The following is a 23,526-nucleotide window of genomic DNA, read 5'->3' as shown; positions in this document are numbered from 1 at the left end:
GCGGTCATGTTATTAGGTGCGTACGCACCACACCACACCACGAGCTGTATGTTGTTATTTAAGTGGGTGTTTTTCATTGGGATTGTGAAAAATTAAGCGTAAAGGAAAAGGAATAATTGCAGAAAACATGAAAAACAGAAGCAGATTATTAATAAGAATAGTAAAAGAATAAAATAAAGAAATGAATCTTGTAAATTGGAATTTGCATGGGCTGTGGAGACGACCGCGCTGCAGTAGGCGATGGGTTCGCTACTTTGACTCCAAGGCGGTCGGGCCAATACTTTACACCGGCGCTCTACTCAATGTATACACCATTTTAATTTTAATCAAAATTACCTTATGTGCGAATTTTATATAAAATACATATGAATTCATCCAATAGAGTTACGAATTATGAAAAATAAATTTTTGCTACCTTTAAAATTCGAACTCAGAACCACGAATTCATCCAACAAGGTTACAAATCAACCGTAGATCTTGATGATCTAAGGGCTGAAAATTGTTTATATTTTATATTTTAAAAAGTGTTTTTATTTTAGCCCTCCCCATTACATTATTATCTACATATATATAAAAACATCATGCTTCACCTTTCAATATTTTCTTCACAAATTTCTGACTTTCCAAGTAATAAATTAATATGGAATAGATGAAAATAGGGTTGGTGTAAATTTATAGCTTGGATTCATGCCAAGTCATAGATTTGATGACATTTTTTAAAAGAGTGTGTTGTCACACGTGTGGCATCCAAAACTTGTCCAGTATACTATTTATTGCATGTCATAAAGTATACTAACACAATGCATCTATAATAAATCCCTTCAAAAAAAATGCATAATAATAATCATATTCTCTTCGTCCGATTACAAATGTCCTACTTTCCATTATGAGATGTCTCATTACAAATGTCTCATTCATTTTTTAACAACATATTCTCTCTATACCTAATAATAATAATAATAATAATAATAATAATAATAATAATAATAATAATAATAATAAATCTGCATCTAAAATCATGGAGTCTGATATAAAGTATTGGATTAAACGGATCCTTGATGGATCATGTATACAGTTGCTACAACCCATAGTTAGGGATCGCGAACAAAAATGCACGTTAATACAAATAAATTAAGTTGAGTAATTTAAGATTCTTTAGAATTTAGAAGCATCTGGGTCATGTTCTGATCATAGGTTAAAATAATTGAAGTGTGACAATTTGTGTCATATCTATATCTAATATAATGAAATGTATGCTGTATACAAGTGGGGCCATGATGGGCTCTGCTTCAACCCAATCCTGATTTTGGAATCATCAAGACTTGATGCAGCGATTTTTGGGCTTTTGAGGTTCAGATTAGTCTGGTCTATATATTAATGGGCTAAATGGTATTGCAAAATTATGTCCAGTCTAATAACAAGCCTATCTAAGTTTCATCTCCCAGCGGTGGATTCATTAACTAACCCCTTTGTGTCTTTTCTTTTCTTTAAAAAACAAAAGGCAATAGAAAGGTCCAAAAACCACCCGGTACCAGTAAGGCGGTCAAACTTAACGGACCGGATTAGCCCGACCCAATCTAATGAGTCTAGGCATTTTGTGGAGCCGAGTCCGATCGGTCCAAAAATTCAACGGGCCGTGAAAATTGAAGTCCATCCCAGCCCTAAACGGACCGTCGGATGGGTCGGGCCAAAACGAATCAAAAACTGATAAAATTTATTACAAATATTCAACTTTATTAAACCTGCTAATATTAACATATAAATACATCTAAAATAATGAAAATAATAAGAAGTCTCTAAACACTATTAAATATCAAAACTCAAAATAAAATTTATCACCAATCCACAAACATAAGTCTTCACTTAGTTCTAAAATAAAACGATAATAAATAATTTTAAAGTCTTCAACTCTCCAATCTCCAATTCTCCATATTACATATATCAAATCAAGTATTTGAATCTTCCTTTGACACTTGTATTTCGTCCACGTCCTCTTACATTTCTAAAATAAATAAATAAAAAAGTAAAGAAAAAGAAGTTAGTATCATTAGGCAATAGTAGGCATTGCAATTGTAAATTTAAAATAATGATTTAAACTCTAATTACTAGACTTGGTCTCTTGGGAGTTGCCGAGTTGGGACTAATAATCGATTTTTAGCCCCTATACTAACGCGGTGATCTTTTTGGCCCGCGGCCCGTATGACCCGACGGGTCGCATGGGTCGGGCCAAATAGGCTTGATTTTTTTTGGGCCTTAAGATTCCTAGCTCAGCCCTGTCAAAATTACGGGCGGATCAGGCAGGCCTATCGATTCGGCCCATTTTGACAGCTCTAGGTACCAGCAGATCCAAATCTATATATATATATATATATATATATATATATATATATATATATATATATATATATATATATATATATATATATATATATATATATATATATATATTTTCGCCTTAAAAAAATTATTTATATTTTGATGCAAATACACCTAAATTGATTTACAAATTATACAATTCACCCTCCATACATGCACTGTCAAAAACAATAGATAATATAGACATTATGCATATCTAAAAGCGTGCGATACGTAAAATAATAATCTTCGTAATAATAATCCAACAATAGACTGGTTAAATTTATCAAAGCACGATCGTTAAATTTATTTATTTAATTATGCATTAATTTATAAAAAAAATAACATCAGTAAAATTGTATAAACTCACTTTTGAAAATATTACATTGGTTATAGTATTCAGCTTGTGAATTAGTTTCTTAAGAAATTTGGCTATCAAAAGGAGAGTGTCTAAAATGTTATAAATCACATTGCATAGCTCATGTTAACACTTAGGGTGCGTTTACTTTGATGGATAAATTTATCATGATAAAATGATGGATAACAAAAATTTATGCCTTTAAATGTCTCCTTTCTATTCCCACATTTTATACAAAATAGAAGTTCACCATTTTTCCTTCCTTATTTTCACTTTAATAATGGATAATATTATCCTCCCATTTTTGGAGGGATAATAGTATCCATCCTTGAAGTAAAAATAAAGAAGGAAAAAATGGTAAACTTTACTTTTGTATAAAATGTGGAAAAAAAATGAGGCATTTAAAGGCAGAAAATTTTGTTATCCATCATTTTCTCATGATAAATTTATCCATTAAAGTAAACACGCACCCTTAAAATAAAACTCATCCTCCAAAATCAGGCTATCAAAAAGAGGATGTTTAAAGTATTATAAATTCATACTAAGCGATCTGAGATATGCACTCAAATCATGACAAGTTATAAACCATATTGTGTAGCCCATATTAAGTAGTGTGAGATGTGCACCTAAATCATGACAAACCACCACAATTTCGATCTGTCGCCTACAATAACTCATACCACCTCCGACGACTTAGAGCGGCCTATAATACCTTGGGTAGATCAAAACAAAGATGTGCACCCAAATCATGACAATATTGTACTCCCCCCGTCCCGCTAAAGTTGGCAACATTCGTTTCGGCACGGAGATTAAGAAATTGAGTGTTATATATTTTAATAGAGTGTGGCCTACAATTGTTGACCAAATTAGTGAGTAATTGTTGACTTAATTAAAGTAATTTTGGCATTTTTAGAAAGTGGCCTACAATTGTTGACCAAATTAGTGAGTAATTGTTGACTTAATTAAAGTAAACTTTTGCCATTTTTAGAAAGTGACCAACTTTAATGGGACACCCAAAATAAAAATGTTGCCAACTTTAATGAGATGGAGGGAGTATAAATTTATTCTAAGTGATATGAGCCGTGCACTCAAATCATGATAAATCACCATACTTTCCGTCTACGATAATTCATACCACCTCTGACGACCTACAACGATCCAAAACGCTTTGAGTGGATCAGAGCATACCAAATATTATATTCCCTAAATAGAATTCATATTCAAAAGAAATTCAACTATCAAATAAAGAGTGACTTAAGTATTTTATAATATTTTAGTTATCGTATAATAAACTACGTGATCAAATCATGACATTGTCGTAATGTATGACAAAAAGAGATGATATATTAAAATCGAAGACTGTGACAGCCTAAAACTAATTTATTTATATGAAATTATTTATCTTTGAATTATTTGAATTTTAATTATTTTGAAGTTATTGAAAAATTTTATTGTATGTTCGATTTATGAATTTGTCTAGTCGCGCCCCTAGTTAGATGTATAATTTTGAACTATAAATTGTACCTATTGAAATAAAGAATTATAATTTTCCATTTACTTTTAACTTAGTTTGGGCCTAAATAAAATCATTTAAGCCTACCTAGTTTGGGCCTTATTTAATTTTGAGATAAGATTATATGTATTTTATAGGTACATTCTTATTCACGCTTTTTTTTAGGTTCATATCAGCCCATATATTTTATGTAAAACACTTAGGTGTATTGGATTCAGATTCCGTAGGATTTTAAAGGATTTCGAAAGTCTTGGTGTATTCAATTCAGACTTTTAAAAGTCCTTTAAAATCTAGAGGTATTCAATAAAGATTTTTTAGGTATTCAATAAAGATTTTTTAAAGTCTTTTAAAATCTTGAGGTATTCAAACCAGACTTTTTAAAGTCTTTTAAAATCAGGTGATATTCAACATTTCATAGATTTTAACAATCCATGAATTCTGATGGATTTGTCATATATATATATATATATATATATATATATATATATATATATATATATATATATATATATATATATAGGGTGTGGTTCTAGAGAGAACTACATTATTTGTGAGAACGGGAGAACCATCAAATCTAATGCATCCACTGTAAAAATTAATGCATTCGCTGTTAAAATTAATGCACTAAAAAAATAAAAAAAAATGCCCCCTTCAGGATTCGAACCCAGGATCTGCATTCATCCAACAAGATGATGCATCCACCGTAGATCTTGATGATCGAATGGCTGAAAATGGTTCTCCGGTCTTCTTTTATTTATGGTTCTTTCTTGAACCTCTCCATATATATATATATATATATATATATATATATATATATATATATATATATATATATAGAGGGGGGTTCTAATAAAAACCCCTCTTAAAATGAAAACTAGGAACCTAATCTAAACCATTGAAATTTTAGATCTAGTGGTTTAGATTTGCTTAAATTTAAAACCGCCTAATATTGATTAGTTGGTTTCTATTTGGCGAGTTTTCATTTTTTAATTAATTTGGAGGATAGTAGTGTCTGTTACAATACTATTAAATAATTACAAGATGATTAAACAGTTTTCTAAATCTATGCTACACGTATTTGCCTAATCTTTTTTCAAGTTTAGGGTTTCTTCGTTTTTTACACTTCTTGTTTTTTTTTTTTTTCTCATTCATTTTTATTCCTAAGTGTTCCATAGTTTTCCATATTTTTAATATCAATTCTGATTGAAGCTACTTGAAGCAAGTTTTTATATACAATGAGCAACGAAGGTATTTATAAATATTTAGTAATTGTTGTTTTTTATAGATTAATTTTTATGATTTAGTTTCGAAATTTATTCCTCATCTTAATTTTTTGTTAGAACTTTTTTTTTTCATAAAATAGGTAGAAATTTATATTTATGCAGTTTTAATTATTGTTGTTTCAATTGTTGATTGTAATATATATAAGTTTCGTAATTTAATTTTTGACTTACATAGCACATAAATTTCGCATGTGCATGGATATGTGTTTATGTTACACAACTTTATTTAAGTATAGTTTGTTGCACATAAATAAATATTCGATGCACAGATGTTGTGGTGCATGTGATTGTATATGTTTGTTTTTTAATTGCATGGATATGTGTTTAGTTAGTATAGTTCAGTTGCATATTTTTTTTTTCGATGCATAGATTTTGTTGTGAATGTAATTGCACAAGTTTTTTTTCTAATTGCATGGATATGTGTTTATGTTGCACAGACAATAATATTATTAGTATATTTTAGATCTTTTGCCACATCATTTTAATGTTGCACATATTTTACTATTATTAATTTTGTAGGTTATTTTTATATTATTTCAGATGCACAGCTAATTATATTTGTTGCACAGATTGTGTTGCATATAATTGCACATAAATTGCATATAAATTTAAAACAGAATTGCATAACAAAATAGTGTTGGAACAACGTCGCATACGTAATGATAATTTAAAACATAATTTGTTTAGACATAGTGTACTATTTCACCCAAAAGTTATCCAAAGATCTTTTTCATCTTCTCCTCAGGTACGGAGATGAAATTTTGATAATACTCGGAAGCACCTCTCATTACATCATTCTTGACATAGTTATTGTCCCACCCTATCATAGATGCACAATATCTTGTACGAAGCCTAGCCAAATGCCTGTATGGATTTGTGGGAAGTCCACATACCTAGTTGCACGGTGTCTCTCCCATATAAGTTTCAATGTGGCGCATGAGATATATTCCGCTGTTTTCCATGCAACTTTTGCTACCCCATTTCATATCCACAACAAATTTCTTCTCCTTCGAAATCCTTATTTTCTTAATTGAATCTCCACGTAGATCCAAGTATTCTTCAAGTACATTAGCCTATAGAATCAAACAAGTACAAATTAGTGCTATTTATTCTTGCAATAATATTATAACCAACGCTAAAAAATGTTAGAATCATACCAGGCCATCGATAACAACACCATAATTTTCCATGCGACAATCTTCCTTTGACACGTTTGTACTATCAAAAACTAGTATTCGGCCTCTCTTCACATCGAATGTTATTGCATAATACTTCATTCCGTCATAAACGGGGAATACAAAATATAATTAAATACATTAAAAAAAATCTATTTTGTTATTAAAATTTGTATATGAAACAGACTAAAATTTGAGAATAATATGCTGAAACTTACAAGATCGACTCTCGATATTGAAGTATGGTCATAATGTAACAGCTCCAACGACATTGTTTCAAAGAATACTTCTGCCCTCTTATCGGGTGGATTTGCATTAACAAACATGATATCCTACCATTTTTGAGAAATACATATATATAACCACATTTACTAATATTCATAAAATAATGAATTATGAAATGGCAACTTACATAGAGTTTTGTTGTGGTAAAAAACCGTGCATCCGAATCTGTTTGCTATGTAACTATAAAAGCATTACCAACATTGCAAAATTACCTATTCGAATCCAATCTGAACAATTTAAACTTTGAAATTTCCAAAACAAAATGTTCAATTTTAAAATATGCACTAAATACTAATGAAGGACTTATGCATCTCAGTTATGCAACTCAATTATGATATATGCAACAACAAACATTCAAAGGCAAACAGTTGAAGCAACACCATTTAAAGAAAAAATCAATCTTTTACACCTACAAACACCACCAAAGTAGTAGTATGTTATTACAACAAAATGCAGTAGCAAAACTTACAACAAAATGATCTCCATATCTATGCAATAGGCAATTTGCCATCTATGCAACAACATCGCACATCTATGCAACAATTGCACATCTATGCAATTTATAAAAAATGAACACAAACTCAATAACTATGCAACAACATACAACAATTATACAATTGAAATTGATTTTCGTACAACATATATGCCAAAATTTATAATTTTTATGCAACAACAATGATCATCTATGCAATTTATATATATATAAAAAAAAACCAAAGAAATGCAGGAAATTTTATTCCTAAATTAACAAAAAAAAAATAGGAAATTTGACAACTATGCATCAAAATGACAAAATATTCACCAACAATCACAATATATGCAACTCAAAAAATAAAAAATAAAAACTCGTTTGAATTTTGACATTTATGCATCAATATCCAACATCTATATGCACCACAATCTATCATCTATGCAAATTAAAAAAATATATCAAAGGATCGCAAGAAATTGTATATTTTTGCAACAACTTTGTCACATCTATGCAACAACACTCATCATCTATTCAATTTTTAAAAAATTAACAAAAAACCAACAACTATACAACAACAATCTATCATCTATGCAAATTAAAAAATCTATCAAAGGATCGCAAGAAATTGTATATTTTTGCAACAACTTTGTCACATCTATGCAACAACACCCATCATCTTTTCAATTTAAAAAAATTTAACAAAAAACCAACAAATATGCAACAACATCAAACATCTATGCAGCTGATTTACCTGTTTCGAATCGCTTGCAGAAAAATCGAATTAATCAAAAATATGTGCCAGCCTCCGCCGCCGCCTCCTTGTACAAATCGGCCAGCCTCCGTCGCCGCCTTCAACAGATTCGTCTCTGCCGCCTCCTGCTACAGACCGTTGAGCAATAATATCGCCACCGTCGGAAACTTTGTCACCTTGCACAGATCGCCGCCGCCGCCGGAAACGCCAAAGACCCACGACTAAGAATGTCGCCGCCGTCGGAAAAGACTTCGTCTTGCACACTTGTAAGTCAATCCCCTCCACCGTCGCCTTGCACAGATCGGCATCCAATATTCCTGCAACCTCCTTCGATTTGCAAAGAACGACGGTAGATTCGACCGGCGAATTTCTTGTTTTTCAACAGATCGGCGGCAAGGTGCATAGGCGGCTCTTCCTCCCCATTTTAAACCCTAGATAAAATTGAATTTGTGAAACTGAAATGGGGAATGAGAAGACGTGAGTAATTTTTAATTATTGTATTACATTTTTACCCTTTCAAATTTAATTACATTTAAACTATTAATTTAATTGTGCATCTCTAATGTAATCTCAGCCATCTATTTTTATTAAATGAATGGTTTAGATTAGGTTCCTAGTTCTCATCTTAAGGGGGGTTTCTATATTAACTCCACCCTATATATATAAAGGACGAAATTCGAGCTTAACTCCACCCTATATATATAAAGGACGAAATTCGAGCTTCACACTTGAGATTTCAATAGATTCCTCTAAACTCCACGCGACTCCACGTTGAGTCTATAGATTTTGAAAGTCTTTTAAAATCCATGGAATTTTTAAAGTCTTTTAAAATGCTACAGAATCTCAATCCAATACACTTTCACTTTTATTTGATGAGTGATTAACTTGTTGTACCCTCATTAAGACACCTAATCTGTTCAGCTTCACGTATCAACAAACCATTCATAGTATTTAGTTCTCTCCCCGACATCTACCACTCCATTTGAAATTTCTTCAGCCAAACTCAAGTTCATTCACATAAAACTCCATTTCCATCTGCTTCATTTCCTCCCCTCCCCAAAATTTCACACGAAATACAACAATCTCTCTAAGGAATTTCTGCCCCAAAACCTACCTTGATACACCATACATCAAAAATCGAAGAACACAGCCTGTGTAAGTATAGTTCTCGAATGTTTTGCCCCATGCATGAGAAAATATTCAATTTTTCTTCATTTCATAAGAGAAATTAGATGTGTCTAGAATGAGATAAAGGGTTTTGAGGTGAGTTATGGAGGAGTGGCTATAGTCGAGCCGGGAAGAGGGAAGCAGCGGAGACGGCGGCCTGCCGACTGCTGCTGCCGGTCACGGTGGCGGCGACAACGGCCGTTTCTGCCGGCCAAGAAAGGGAGAGAGAGTGCCGGATCTGGAGGAAGGGAGGCGGCGTGGCTGTTGAGCTGTTGGGCCGGAAAAGGGAAGGAGCCCCGTCTGTCACGGCTGCGCCGCTGTCGCTGTGTCGTCGGACGGAGCGGACCGGAGGTGAGGCGGTTGGCGGTGGGTCGCTGGAGCAGAGGAGGGGGCGGCTTTGACGCTCCTCGCCGAAGCCGTCTGGCGGAGAGAGAGAGGGGTCAGGGAGAGAGGTCGAGGAAGAGAAGGGAGGGGGCCGCCCGCCGCCGTCCGGCGGCGGCTGCAGTTGCCGAGGCAGGGAGAGAGGGGGTGCTGTGCGTGTGTGTGCGTCTGATTGTGTGTGTGTGTGTCGTGTGTTTGTGTGTGTGAGTTGTGTGTATAATTCTTTAATTAAAGAGATGGGTTAGAGGCTTAGGTTTTTAGTATGGGATCTACTGTTGGGCTGAACATTTTTCTTTCTTTGGTTGGACTTTAAATTCTGGACTTAGGATTTAATTATAAATGGGCTGAGATTCTGTTTTTAAAATTCCTAAGTATTTTAAACTTGCTTCATTAATTATACTTTTAAACTAATTTCCACAAGAAAGTATACAAATTTTAGTATCTATTTATCTATTAGGCTAATAATTTTGGATTAGTGTTATAGAACCATTCTTAAGTTTATTTTAAATTATTTTCAAAGCTTGATTAGGCTCTTATACTTACTATTTGAATTTATCTAACTAGATGCGGCGCGACTATGACTTAACTTTTGATTTGAATTATTCAAGTTATTTTCAAGTGCAAATTTTCAGGTGTGAGATTTATTTAAATACATGTTGTGGCTAATTCTTGTCCATTTTAATATTATGTGTTTAGCAGATGTGAGTTAAATTAAATATCGCTAGGGGCCAGCATAATTGGTTCAGAATGTCACAATCCTTGGTATGCCACAATGCAATTTACATGTTAAAAGTTATGGTTGCAACCTGTCGTCAGGGGCCAGCATAATTAGTCCAGGACGGAGAGGTCCTTGGTATGCCACTGTGTAACTTACAGTTATGAATGTTAAGATCATATGTATTATCATTTTATTAACTTGGATAATTATTGCATGATATCCACATTGAGTATACTCTGTATGCCCATCCCACATTTAATATTTTAGGTTATTGTTGTTGGAGACGCGTGAAGGGTCAAATGAGCACGTCAAGCCGTTTTGCAAATAATTGATTTTAATTGCAATGGCATCTAAGCAACTAATGCTTTACTTAGTAAAGTTTTATGTTTTAAATTGATTACAAGTTATGATTAAATTAATAGTCAAATATCTTCATGGCTTATTTATGTCATAATTTGGGACAAATGTGTTGATTGTTGGCTTTAAATCCAAGTTAGTATTTGAGTGTATTATTTAAAAGTTTATATCTTTAAAATCGTTTTAAAAGTTTATTCAAAAGTGTTTTAAAGGTTTATATCATTTCAAAGTTTACATTATTTAAATTATTATTTTTTAAATATATATATATGTACACATATATACATATAGATTTCCGCATTAAATATTTATTTAAAAATTTAGAATAACACCTTAATTAGATTAGGGTGTTACAAAGACAAAGGCGGTAGATTTTGTCAGGTTTTAATTTTTAAAAGGGTAATTGCATGAAAATACATGAACTTTAGTCACTTTTTCATTTTGCACATGACATTTGAAACTTACAATTTTAATCATGAACTTTGCATTTGTTCCAAATTTTACTTAAAATTGAAGTCCGACAGCCGGAAAGCTGACGTGTCTTTAAACATGTCACGCGTATCTAATATGTCATTAATTAAAACGACGTGGCACAGAAACGACGTTGTTTTAATACTGTGTTTCTCTCTCAACTTCGTCCCAACTTCTTCACTGCCATCAAGTTACTGTAGAAACACCTCTCACCTTTTCCCACCCGTCGAGGAGGGGCCAATTCCCTCACCTCCACCAACCACCATCTTTCCCCCACAATTTTTAGATCTAAGGTTTTGCGGATCTCGCGGATTTGCAGATCTAGGGTTTTGCGAATTTGCAGATTTGCGGCGGAGCTTCAGATGGAATCAGCGGCGGCGCTCTCCGCCTTCAAAGGAGGAGAAAAAGGGGGATTGGCAGCATGAACTGTGCGTCGTATTAGTGTGGGCGTGTGAGTTTAATTCGAGAGATAGAGAATCGAGGGGGAGAAAGGTGGAAGTTAAGGGTGGTGCCCTTCGCTAGAATTCCAGCGGTGTTGGTGGCTAATTCATTCAGCGTAAGGGCGGCGCTGGTGGGATTTTTGCAGAAGGAGAGGAGAAAACCAATTCGAGTTTCATGATGTTCTTGACTCGGCGAGTTGGGATCTCAAGCTTGTGCGGCTCGTCGATGGAGGTAGGGTTTTCTCTTTCCTCTTGCTCTGCCATTGCAGGGATGTTTTGCCTACTATGACTATGATGGGTGTGACGGAAACCTTGCCGGAAATTAGAAGGAATAGGTGGCTGCTTTGAGTTTTCGGAGTGAGAGGAGTATCGCCGATTTTTATTCCAAGCTTTGGCGCTGATGTTGTGGTGGTTGTCGGTTGAGGATTTGCATATTTAGCGTTTTTTTTAGCTTTTGCAAAACGACGTCGTTTTACATGACCGTCAGTGCGTCCATGTCTGAAGCTTTTGACTGTTTAAATGACACACTTTCGGCTGCCACATAGGCGTCACCTCAGCATCAAAATGATCGGAGCTTAATTTTAAGGAAAATTTGGAATAAATGCAAAGTTCATGATTAAAAATGTAAATTTCAAAAATCATGTGCAAAATAGAAAAGTGACTAAAGGTCATGTATTTTCATGCAATTAACCCTTTTTAAAAAGGGCAAAACTGTTGAATCCTTTGCCATTCAATCTCGATGTTTATGTCGCAAATTAATTTGGACTTTTGGGTTTTGAATCGGTAAGGATACGTAATACTCCCTCCGTTCCACCTTCATAGTTCCTTATTCCTTTTTTAGATGTCCCACAAGGCCACAATATAGTCCACTTTCTAAATTAAATTAGCATTAAATTTCTTTTTTTACCAAAGTAACCTTATTTAAATATAGTCAAACATAGAATAAATACGGACAAAATTGAATAATTACATATATTTTGTATTTTTCAAGTGCTATTTGAAATTTTCAAGCACTATTTATTGTATTTTCTTAATATGTGTGAAAAAAGTGAAGTGGACTATGGAGATGGGACGGAGGGAGTATTAAACGGTAAACTTCAAATATAATCAAAATTAAAATGTGATTTCATTTGTATAGGATATCCGTCCTTCTGCATTTCTGAAATTGTGATTAATGTATATCTTCTTAAATATGCTTAAATCGTAGGAACCCTATTATCTACTCCATCTATTTAGGCAGAATATTTAATTACGTAATTGAATCATCTCGTGAAGAAAAGGTCGACATCCAAATTTCAAATTCATTAATAGAGGCAATAAACCTCCATTAATTATTTTGATTTTTAGGTACTTATCTTTCGGTCCTAAGGTGAGAATTAAATAGAGAAATCAATGTCGCCTCCTTCTTAAAGATAACAGTGCTAATTTTATTAAGACCCTCCATGTCACATTATGTCACGTTTAGAAGCGTTTACTTTCGTTATAAGATAGAGAAAAGAAAATATTCTTTTGATGAATTAATTAAATTTAAATTTATTTAAACATTTAGTCCTTCAAGGATTACATATTTATTTTTCCTACTATTCAATCACACAAAAGAATTGCTCGTGCTAGTCCGTTCGTTGCTCTAACGCTGAAAATAATGTTATATAATACTTCCTCCGTCCATAAAAAATACTCTCTCCGTTCTAATGAAAGCAGTGTGCTTCTTTTCGGCACGAGATTTAAGGATAATAAGATTATAGTGTAAAAGTGTGTAAAGATGTTTAGGATTCATTATTTGTAGTGTAAAATTATTACCAAAAAAGAAAATGCACCACTTTTGTTGGGACGGCTCAAAAAAGGAATACGCACCGCTTTCATTGGGACGAAGGGAGCAGATTTTTTTGCCATTTTGAGATGTCCACAAAAATTAATTCATTTCTATTTTTAAAAACTACTCCTTATTACATGGTGGGCTCTATTCTCCACTCACAATACAATTAATTATCATTGATTCATTATAAACACTACTATTTCAGTGAGACCTTTTTTCCACTCACAATACAATAATCATTTCTATTAAAATCTGTGCCGTTGACCTTTAAAACTGTTTTTTATGTACGGAGGGAGTATTTTTAGGTGCATGTTGTCGTCTTTGTATAAGTTTATCTTAAAAAACTAAGATATCAATACTATATAGAGAACACAAACGAGATAAAATTAGAAATATTCATTTTCATCATAACAATCGTTGTTTTTCATGAATTGAGTCAAAATATGATGTAGTATGATCTTCGCTACCTATTCTATAGTTCAGTATCAAAAAAGGTGACTCATGATTATATTTTAACAGTTTCATTTGGTACGGGTGATTAGAGTGTATAATATATCTTATGACACTTTAATATTTTGTTCGGTAAGTAGTAATACGAAACACACGGTCTTTCATAAATTAGAAGTCCAAAAATAGTATACTAATTTGAGGGATTCTGTAAGTGGTATACGTAATACAAATCTTAATAATAACTATTATTAATTTTATATATAATCTTAATACATCATACTCCCTCCGTCCCTGAATGGCTTCCTATTTGGGGACGGCACGGGTTTTAATAAAAAGTTGTAAAGTGTATTGATAGTGGAGAAAAAGTGATATAATTATTATTGGAAGTTGTGAAAAGTGTTATAATTAGTATTGGGAGTGGTGAAAAGTGAAAAGTAAGAATAAATAAAGTATTAATAGTGGTGGGGTAGGTTTCCAAAAATGGAAAGAAAGAAAGATGAAGTTATTTGGGGGACGTCCCAAAATGAAAAAAGAGGAAGTTATTTTAGGGACGGAGGGAGTATCAAACAACATATTATATTTTAAAAATATTTTAATGTATCCTACGAAAATTTAATATTAATATGACATATAGTAAAAAAACATCCTAGTTAAATATATCGCACCTTATCTCATACTGCATATCAAACGAACCCTAAATTTATATAGTAACATTATGGTTAGTTATAAACTGATCAAATAGAAAAACTTGATTTATTTTAAAAAATTGGTTCAAGTAAAAAATGGATTTGACTAATTTTACTATTTTGGCCACATTGCAGCTATTTAAGAAAAACGCTATAATATAGATAAAACAGTAAAATTAACTAATTTATTGTTATTATTTTGAATCGAACGTTTTAAATAAATCAATTTTTTTTATTTGATTAGTTCATGACTAACCACAATGTGACATATTTGAAAAACATTTTCAATTCTTAGAAACGTGTGTTTATAAATAGTCATTTATTAAGTTCGATTTGAAAGTACGAACTCTATTTAAATTAAATTAGTATGCTATATAGCCTTTTGTAATCTTCAAAATAAAATTTTCTTTTATCATTTCTGCTATTTTTTAGCATATGAAAGTATGTACGCGCGCGGGCACTCTCAAGTCTCAAGATAATCACAGGTTGTAAAATTAAAGTCTGTTATCAGTTGATTCAGTTCTATTTTCTAGTTATTCATGGGACAGTTGAAAAAATTATAATATTTATATTTTAATTTTTTAAATGGAATACTCAAGAAATCTAATTTTCTTTTCACATCGAACATCTCGAAGTCTAGACTAGAACCGGCTTTGGATGGCAGAGATTTTCTCAATTGAAATCAAACATCATCATCACTTTATTTTCGTATTTTCTTAGCTTATAGTAATTACCTACTCCAACCATTGTTTCTCCTTTTTACAGTGTTTCTATTTTCTCCATGTGTGTGCACCGATGTCTCCTAGCTTTATTTATACTAGTAAGTAGTAACTTAGATTAATTCCTAAAATTGATACATCTACAACCATTGTTATCAGAAATACTCCATTAAAATTTGTATATACTCCAACAAAATCTCAGAAGGTTTGGTTTATCGTTTTAGCATTTTCATAAATAGTATCCATATAGTGCATGTTTTAAAATTTCAGATTTTCTTTCTGTAAAATTAATATTTTTCTCTGAAGGAAAAAGAGTCGGTTTGTGCACCTACCAACTTAGGTAGTTGATTAGGTTTTAGAGTTGCAAGTGGTTGTTGGATTGAGTGGTCACCTATTTCTTAGCAATCATAATAACCCCACCCAACACACCCACCCCCAAAATGCACAAAGCACCCACTTTTCTTATCTTTTTTTAAATATAGTTTCAGATTAGATTCTTGCTCCTAAATCCTAATCAGTGGCGGATCCCAGGGCTGGGGACTCCAAGTCCCCTCCCAATTTTTGATAATAGTAATATTTACGTTAATTATTTAATATTTTATAATATTTTTTTTAGTTGCCTTTTTTTGTTCTATTTCCTTTAATATGAAATTTGAGTCAATTCTTAAGTTAAAGTAAAGTGATAAATTATTAATAACAAAAATTACTTTATTTTATTAAAAGATGAAATAAAGTATTTTTTTTAAATGCATAAAGATATGTCTTTATATACTTTCAATATACTTGCCGAATTAATGGAATGCGAACAATTATTATTTGTTATACTAATTGACTGAGTTTTAATATTAAGTCCATTAAAATTCTATTTGAACATAAAAATAAACTGTACTGAATACTAAAAAAAATTAGCTTCGGAGGCAGCCCATACAAATACTTTTGAATACCATACTTCAACAAATTCACCCCCTAACGGAAAATCCTGAAACTATTCCTGCTCATGAAATGCACAAGGCCATGAACAAGCTTCCTAAATCTTGAGTGGAGCTCGTATATTGATATGTAATAATTTGATATCGGTGTTTATGATCCTACATATTTCCTCTGTCCATAATAAATTTGTTAAAAGAGAGTGATGCAAATTTTAAGATGAGGTTGTTGAGTGTATTGAAAATGGTAAAAATATATAATTATATTGAGAATTGTTAGAAGATGAAAAATAAAGATAAATAGAATATTATAAACAATGGGATCTAAAAATAGAATATAAATTTTTTTTACGAATGTCACAAAAGAAAAATATAGAATTTTAGTATGGACGAAGAGAGTATAATTTATATGTAAAACAAAAATACATTATTGAAAAACCATTCTGTTTAACCCGAAACAGTGATTCTGATGAAGCTTAAAATCTGGTAACTAATGGAAACAGAGATTGCGGGTTGGAGTAAAAAAACCATGAATTAAACATAAGAAAAGAATACCACCATCATTATACATAGGTGCAAAATTAACGTGTAGTCAGAACCATAATTTCCGGCTCATTAAGATTACAATGGACCTTCGCCTAACTCATCTACTAGCATAAACAGTAATTATTTGTATATCATACATATATATATTTATATCTTATAGCATCCGAACAAAAAAATCCCTTAATAAAACTAGTTGGAAAGAATGACAAGAAAGTAAGATTACAACACTGAGACATCCCTTGGTTTTTGGCAGGCAAATCTTTGCACAATACCTCCCTATATAATTCACAAGACGCTTCGTGGACCATTTTTCGCAAAGCCGTTGGGTATAATAGCCGCCCGACTTTTTATTCAATCACCGTAGCAACTATTACCATACATCGCGTAAGTACCTTCCTGTCATCTGTAGATTCTTTACGAAGCTCTCAGTTTTCGAGCTGTCCAAGGACCCCTGGGATGCAAAAAGAGTCGTCTGTTAGTTCGAGACTACAAAGATTTACATTTATAAGAACGATCTAGAAGGGTTAATTTTTTTCTTCTTTGTAATAAAGCATCGAACAAAAAACAAGAATAGGAAAATGGTGGGGGGTCCAAGAAGTTGTGTCAATATGACAACCACAAAAGGATTGTGATGGGAGTTTCACCAACAACACAATGGATGGACCCCACAGAAAGGGGAGCACGAAGCGTCAACAAAAAAAGGATTATAAAATCTTGCCAAGTTTTTTGCTTTAGAGACGAACCTGTTCTTGCACGATGGTGTGGAGAGTTCGGTGGACATCACGTGCCATGCCCTTAGCATCACCACATACGTAAACATAGCCTCCTTCGGATATCATATTCCACAACTCTGAGGCCTGTTTTTCAAGAGTACAAAAGTTAAGATGGAGATAAATATGACAAGATTGGTGTAGAAACATCAATGTCAAATTCAGCAGCTTGAGAATTTCGAGTGCAATGATTAGATTTATACCTTTTGTGCCATCTTATGCTGAACGTATTCCTTGGTTGGTCCGTCGCGTGAGAATGCAAGGACGAGCTCAGAGACCACTCCATCTTTAACAAAGTTATTCAATTCCTCTTCATAAATGAAGTCCTGAGAAAGGTAAACAGAAAAACTTTACAATTGGAACAAATTTTAAGGTTAAATGTAACTATAGAAATGGTGAAATATTTGCTAACCATTTTTCTGTTCCTGCAACCGAAGAACAATACAGCAGGACCAAGTTCTGCACCAGATTCCTTCAGAGCTAATCTTTCCTGAAATATAACAAAAGATTACTATGTTATTGTCTAAACAAAAATTCTCAAGCGCCAAATAGGTAAGAACATGAATGCATCGAAACAAACCTGAAGGAAACCCCTAAATGGAGCCAAACCAGTTCCAGGACCGATCATGATAACTGGTAGTCTAGGATCAGCAGGGAGTCTGAAGTTAGAGGTCCTAACAAAAATCGGTGCTGAAGAGCAGTCGAGACTTTCCTCCAATGGCACGGCATTCTGATAAGGAGACAGAAAGTGAGATTTGACGAATGAAAAACATGGGTTAAGTTGCCTATAGTGGTGAAAATAACACCAAACTATGTACAACCATCTCATCAATTGGGATGAAACTATTAAACATGAGACAACTTGAAACTGAAAATACCTGCATCCATGTTGAGCAGACACCCTTGTGGATTCGTCCTGTGGGAGTTTTCTCATACACCAATGCACAAGTGACGTGAATTCTTGAAGGTGCGATTCTGGAGTAAAAATTATAAAGCGTCGAGAGTCAAGATGATGAACATAATAAAAAATAAGATACATGAAAGGGAAGCTGAATGGACTAAGGAAGGGGATATAGATACTCACTTTGGGGAGGATGAGATGGAATAGAATCGAGGCTGCAACCGAGGAGCAATTCCTGCAAAGAAAACACCAAGAGGAGGCTTGACCGATGGGAAGTCAGCCATGACCTCAAGCAGGCTTCTCTGACTAGCAACGACATACTGTGCATATTCCTCCTGAAAAAATGAAATGTATACTCATAAGTTCATAACAAGAGGATGTAGTGATCGATTTTGGGCATTAAAGATGATGGAAATATATGAACAAAGCCGAACCTTCCCAGCAGGGGAAGCAAGATGTTTGAGCCGATCAGCTTCACTAGGATCAGAAGCAAAGGCAGCTAATGCGGTCAAAGCAGACTGCAAAAATTACAAATAATTGCTCGTCAGCTGAGTAAAAAACAAGAAACATCTGGTGAAGAACGCAATGCAGTAACACTACATACCTTTTTGGGAGCGCTCAAAAGATCTGCATATCGGCTTAGTGCTGTCCTCAAAGTGCAAGGTGGGAAGGGAGGAGGCAAGGCACTTCCACCAAGTGGTGTGCCGTCCTCTTTGTCAGTGTGAACTGAGAAGTATGTTTGAGGAGACAGGTCAAGCAACCTTTCGGCTTCCTCTACAGTCTCAATCAAGTTCTCACAGTAAACACCCACATGGTCCCCTGTTTCATACCTGAGGAATAAAAGAACGATTTAGGGAAAAGACAAGATTCTCCTTTTGCATTGAGTTCAAGGTAAAGAGCTGGCAGTTGATTATTGATGCAACAGTGCAATCAATATTTAAAGCATACAAAAGGCTTAAAATAGAAAAAAATAAAAAACTTACTCTAATCCACTGCCAGATATGTCAAATTCCAAGTGAGTGCATGAGCGATCAGATAGAGGAGTATGAAGCTCTTTCTTTACAGCAACATTTGCTCTATAAGAAAGAAAATAAAAATTGTTAGGTAAAAGGAAAATATTCACAGGCTAAAGAAACCCTAAAATGGATGATAAGGGAGCGCTTCATCACCTGCAGGGATGCTGAGCATCATAGGCAGCAGTTCCATTGGCACGACCATTGGCAAAGCCGTTCTCCGAGGCCAGTCCTTCTGGTTGGTCATGTAACACAACGCGATACTCCAAAACTGCAGCAGTATATGGAGTTGAAACAGTCGATACATCATCATCATCACGGAGCAAATTATCCAACTCAGGCCACACATTCTCACGCCTGCATTGCAATGTTCAACACAAATCATAAAAAACCTTACGATACTTAAAAATGGACAAACTTTATCAAGTAAAAGTTTATCTGTGTTCACAATACCATGCTGAAAAATCATCTTCAATGCATTGATCATCATCTCCAAGACCCACAGGGATAAGCCGCTTTCCACCTGGAGATAATACAGTACAGGTAAGAGAAAGTGAATAACGAATTACATTGCTACAACCAGGACACACCAACGAGAACAAAGAATCCACTCATTGACTTTTCATCCGAGTTTTCTATTGAAGTCCAATACTAAACATAGTGAATCAGATATTTAAGACAGTGAGGAGAGTAAGAGAAGGAATTTAAATATATTCAATCCACATTTGAATGGCATAGAAGCAACTATAAATTCCAGGTTGGAGAAGCTATTCAATTTGGAAACAATAGAGCACCAGATAAGCAACAAGGTTGCCGTTGATGTTAATCAAACATTTCAAAGAACCTAACAATCACGTCTCAAATAAAACATTCAAACACAAAATCACTCCCAGAAATCTGCATACCTTGCTCGGCAAGAATCTCATCCACCACTATTGCAATCTGTTATCAAGTAAAGTTTAAACAAACAACATGTGAGAACAAAATTTTGCAGTAGTCTCCTGCGAGTAATTGCACATTTATAGTTAAAAGATATACAGACCTTATTGAAATGTTCATACTGCCTGTTTCCAAGGCCAAATACACCATAATGGAGATTCTTAAACGAGTTTCCCTTCTCTTGTCCCTACACCACAAAACTTACTAAATTAACCCCAATCTCAAAAACCTAAAGTAAAATAGCTTAGACAATATATTAAATTTTTACCTCGGCAAACCATTTGTAAAACCTCGCAGCATTGTCGGTAGGCTCACCATCTCCATATCTGCAATCAGCCAACCCCCAACCAACTCATTAAATTCCATTTAAAAAATAACATAACTTTACCATATGATCTGGCACAAGCACATATAAAAAAGCAATTTCACCCATAAGCGGCAAAAAGCTACATTTCTATGCCAATTGAGACTCATGATTCAACATGATGAACCTACGTTGCCAAGAAAAAGAATGCGAAATTCTCCTTCTTCATCTTCTCCTCATACTCCTCATCATCAGCGGCATAATCATCCTATACGGATAAAAAACGCCATTAAAAACAAGAACAAAATAAATCTGCAAACTAAATTACTGAAACCGGACAAGACAATTCTTACCAGGTCAACAACTTTAAAATTGGCCTGCGGATATCTAGCTTTAGCTTCTTCGGCAAGTGCCTATACAGCAGCAAGATCAAATCATTATTTACCATAAAAAATCTACTATGTTCAAGAAAAAGATAAAAAAAAAGATTATCATTACAAAAAGGTACCAGCAGACCTAATCAGAGAATAGATCAAAAAACAAAATTATCCCTCATGATTATCAAATTTATGATCAGCTCCCAATGATTAACTATAGTATTCTTGGAATATCGAATTTTAGATTCAACAACCACCAATGATCCAAGAATTTTCATATATGTCCTTTTCAACTTACTTCAAAATGCAGTGATCCAACTTTCTCATGGGAGAATTTCAATGTAATTTAACCCCTTTTTTTCCAGCTACGAAAAACTTTCAGTAAAAGTTATAAACCACTTTTGTTAATTTTTACCTTAGCAAAGCCTTCTGCGGTACCAGTCTGCGTCCCAAAAAAGATGGTGACTTTCTTCTTCCCATCATCCGCTTCCTCGACCTCCGAGGGCGCCTTAGGAACCACCAGCTTCGGCGGCTCCACCACCTTCTTCGCCGATCCGGCTCCGCGCCGCCATATCAAATACACGACGCACCCTAGGAGCACCGCGACTGATGTTGTGAGCATCATCATGAGATCCTTGTTCTCCATCAGCATCGCAACCACGGCCGGCTGCGCCGCCTCCGCGGAGCCGTTCGAATTGTCGAGCTTCACTCCTTTCAAGATCGCAGTCATCAAATCCAACGGCGAAAGCTTCACGGAAGTAGATTCCATGGGTTGTGAAGTCCGATGAAATTATAGAAGATTCGCGATTCAGCTCCAACACAGAAAAAGTTTTTCCCGAATTCCGTAATCAGAGTCTCTCCGTGTTTGGGGGTTTGGATGTTAGCGTGAGCTTAGATGAACACTGCAGAGACAGCGTAGGTGAGTTTGGAGAGACTCTGACTTCTACGGAATGAGAAAGAGGATTTGTGGAGGAGTTTATATGCAGGAAGCAGAGAGAGACAGAGAGAGGGGAGAGAGGAGGGGAAGCAATACATACGCCTACCAAACCAGACCGGTCAAAAACCCACCTAACCTAACTACTAACCAGGGTTAGATCGGAAAATTCTCATTAATAACGTTTTGCGTATTCTGGTTTTTGTAATTAATATAATTTTTAAAATATTTGTGGAGAATTAGGAAATGCATTTATACTAAATAAATATATCTAACGAAATAAGATGTGGTAATGCTTGCGCTTAAATATTTAAACACTATCAAAATTTAAATTGATAATTAAAATTTAGATTAACTTTAAATTGAATACACTGCTGTAATCATTAAATAATTGAGTATTTGAAGTATTAAACGGTTAAATAAATTTAAAATTAATCAATTTATTAAAATAAACAATAGATAAATTTATACTCCATCCGTCACTTAAACCTCTTCATTTCTTTTCATTTTAATTCGTCCTTAAAATATTATCCTAATCTATTTTTTAAAATAATTTCACTAATAATTATTTTTATAATCTTTATTTTTTTTAGACTCAATTTTTTTTAAAAATTTATGTCACCCTCCGTGGAGAGAGTATCATTTTCATGTTTCTTTTTTCACCCAAATTAAACTTTCTCCTATACCTTTTTAATAGTTAAGTCCAGCCAAAGATTAGATCTGTATTTAATTTTTATTTTTATTTCCCAAACTCATGCATTCATTAACATTTATTTTAAAATTTTATTTTGAACTCTACTATTACTATTTTTGACTTGGGGGAAATGGGAAGGGGGAGTAGTGGAGTTTGAATCCGGGACCTCACTGTTCATATACATGAGATCGCACGGCTTGGTGTTCCTTGGGGACAGAACTCTATTAACTCGAAACAAAAGAAGGATAAAATAATAAAATAAAACGGAAATGCAGCAATACCCGCTAGAATTATCGATTTTCGCTATGAATTTTACACACTTTTAACACAACCTTCAAATATATATATATATATATATATATATATATATAGGGTGGGGTTAATATAAAAACCCCCCTTAAGATGAAAACTAGGAACCTCTTAACAACCATTGATTATAATAAAATAGAGGGCTGAGATTAAACTGTAGATGCACATTTTAATTTATAATTTAAATATAATTAAAATTAAAAGGGGTAGAAATGTAATACAGTAATTAATAATTATCCATGCTCTTGATTTCCTAATTTAGTTTCACTTTCAACTTTTTACCTAGGGTTTGAAAATAGAGAGCAGCCTACTTCTGTGCAACTTCCGTCGATCTGAAAAAAAAATGGGTCTGAGTAGCCGACTTCTGTGAAAAAGCTTATGTGCAAGAATCAATCCCTCGATCTAGAAAATGAGAC

At 33.8% G+C, this 23,526-nt stretch overlaps 1 protein-coding gene and 1 long non-coding RNA gene across 2 annotated transcripts; both read right to left on the bottom strand.

Annotated features, from left to right (window-relative positions):
* Positions 1 to 6,665: 6,665 nt before the first annotated feature.
* On the bottom strand, positions 6,666 to 7,151 carry LOC131004795 (uncharacterized). Its single transcript, XR_009095109.1, has 3 exons — positions 7,097 to 7,151; positions 6,903 to 7,016; positions 6,666 to 6,780 (listed from the first exon to the last, which is right to left on the bottom strand). It is a non-coding gene; the product is annotated as an uncharacterized LOC131004795 (long non-coding RNA).
* Positions 7,152 to 16,857: 9,706 nt separating this feature from the next.
* LOC131004363 (NADPH--cytochrome P450 reductase-like) lies at positions 16,858 to 22,243 on the bottom strand. Its single transcript, XM_057931037.1, has 18 exons — positions 21,589 to 22,243; positions 21,150 to 21,209; positions 20,988 to 21,064; positions 20,761 to 20,818; positions 20,596 to 20,679; positions 20,459 to 20,495; positions 20,007 to 20,076; positions 19,710 to 19,910; positions 19,524 to 19,616; positions 19,145 to 19,370; positions 18,975 to 19,058; positions 18,724 to 18,875; positions 18,518 to 18,614; positions 18,220 to 18,369; positions 18,052 to 18,129; positions 17,843 to 17,965; positions 17,613 to 17,726; positions 16,858 to 17,320 (listed from the first exon to the last, which is right to left on the bottom strand). The coding sequence occupies exons 1-18, from the start codon at positions 21,940 to 21,942 to the stop codon at positions 17,240 to 17,242; spliced, it is 2,139 nt and encodes a 712-aa protein (XP_057787020.1). The 5' UTR covers positions 21,943 to 22,243; the 3' UTR covers positions 16,858 to 17,239.
* Positions 22,244 to 23,526: the final 1,283 nt, after the last annotated feature.

The sequence above is a fragment of the Salvia miltiorrhiza genome, chromosome 1 (genome assembly GCF_028751815.1).
Source record: "Salvia miltiorrhiza cultivar Shanhuang (shh) chromosome 1, IMPLAD_Smil_shh, whole genome shotgun sequence".
Taxonomy (NCBI): Eukaryota; Viridiplantae; Streptophyta; class Magnoliopsida; order Lamiales; family Lamiaceae; genus Salvia; species Salvia miltiorrhiza.
Note: the sequence above shows the minus strand (reverse complement) of the source record. Positions and strands in the feature narration are given on the sequence as shown.

Coding starts and splice junctions, on each gene's coding strand:
- LOC131004363 (XM_057931037.1), bottom strand. CDS start 21,942: ATGGAATCTACTTCCGTGAAGCTTTCGCCGTTGGATTTGATGACTGCG. Junction 20,496..20,595: donor AGTATGAACATTTCAATAAG/GTCTGTATATCT, acceptor ACTTGATAACAG/ATTGCAATAGTGGTGGATGA. Junction 18,130..18,219: donor CATTTAGGGGTTTCCTTCAG/GTTTGTTTCGAT, acceptor GTTATATTTCAG/GAAAGATTAGCTCTGAAGGA.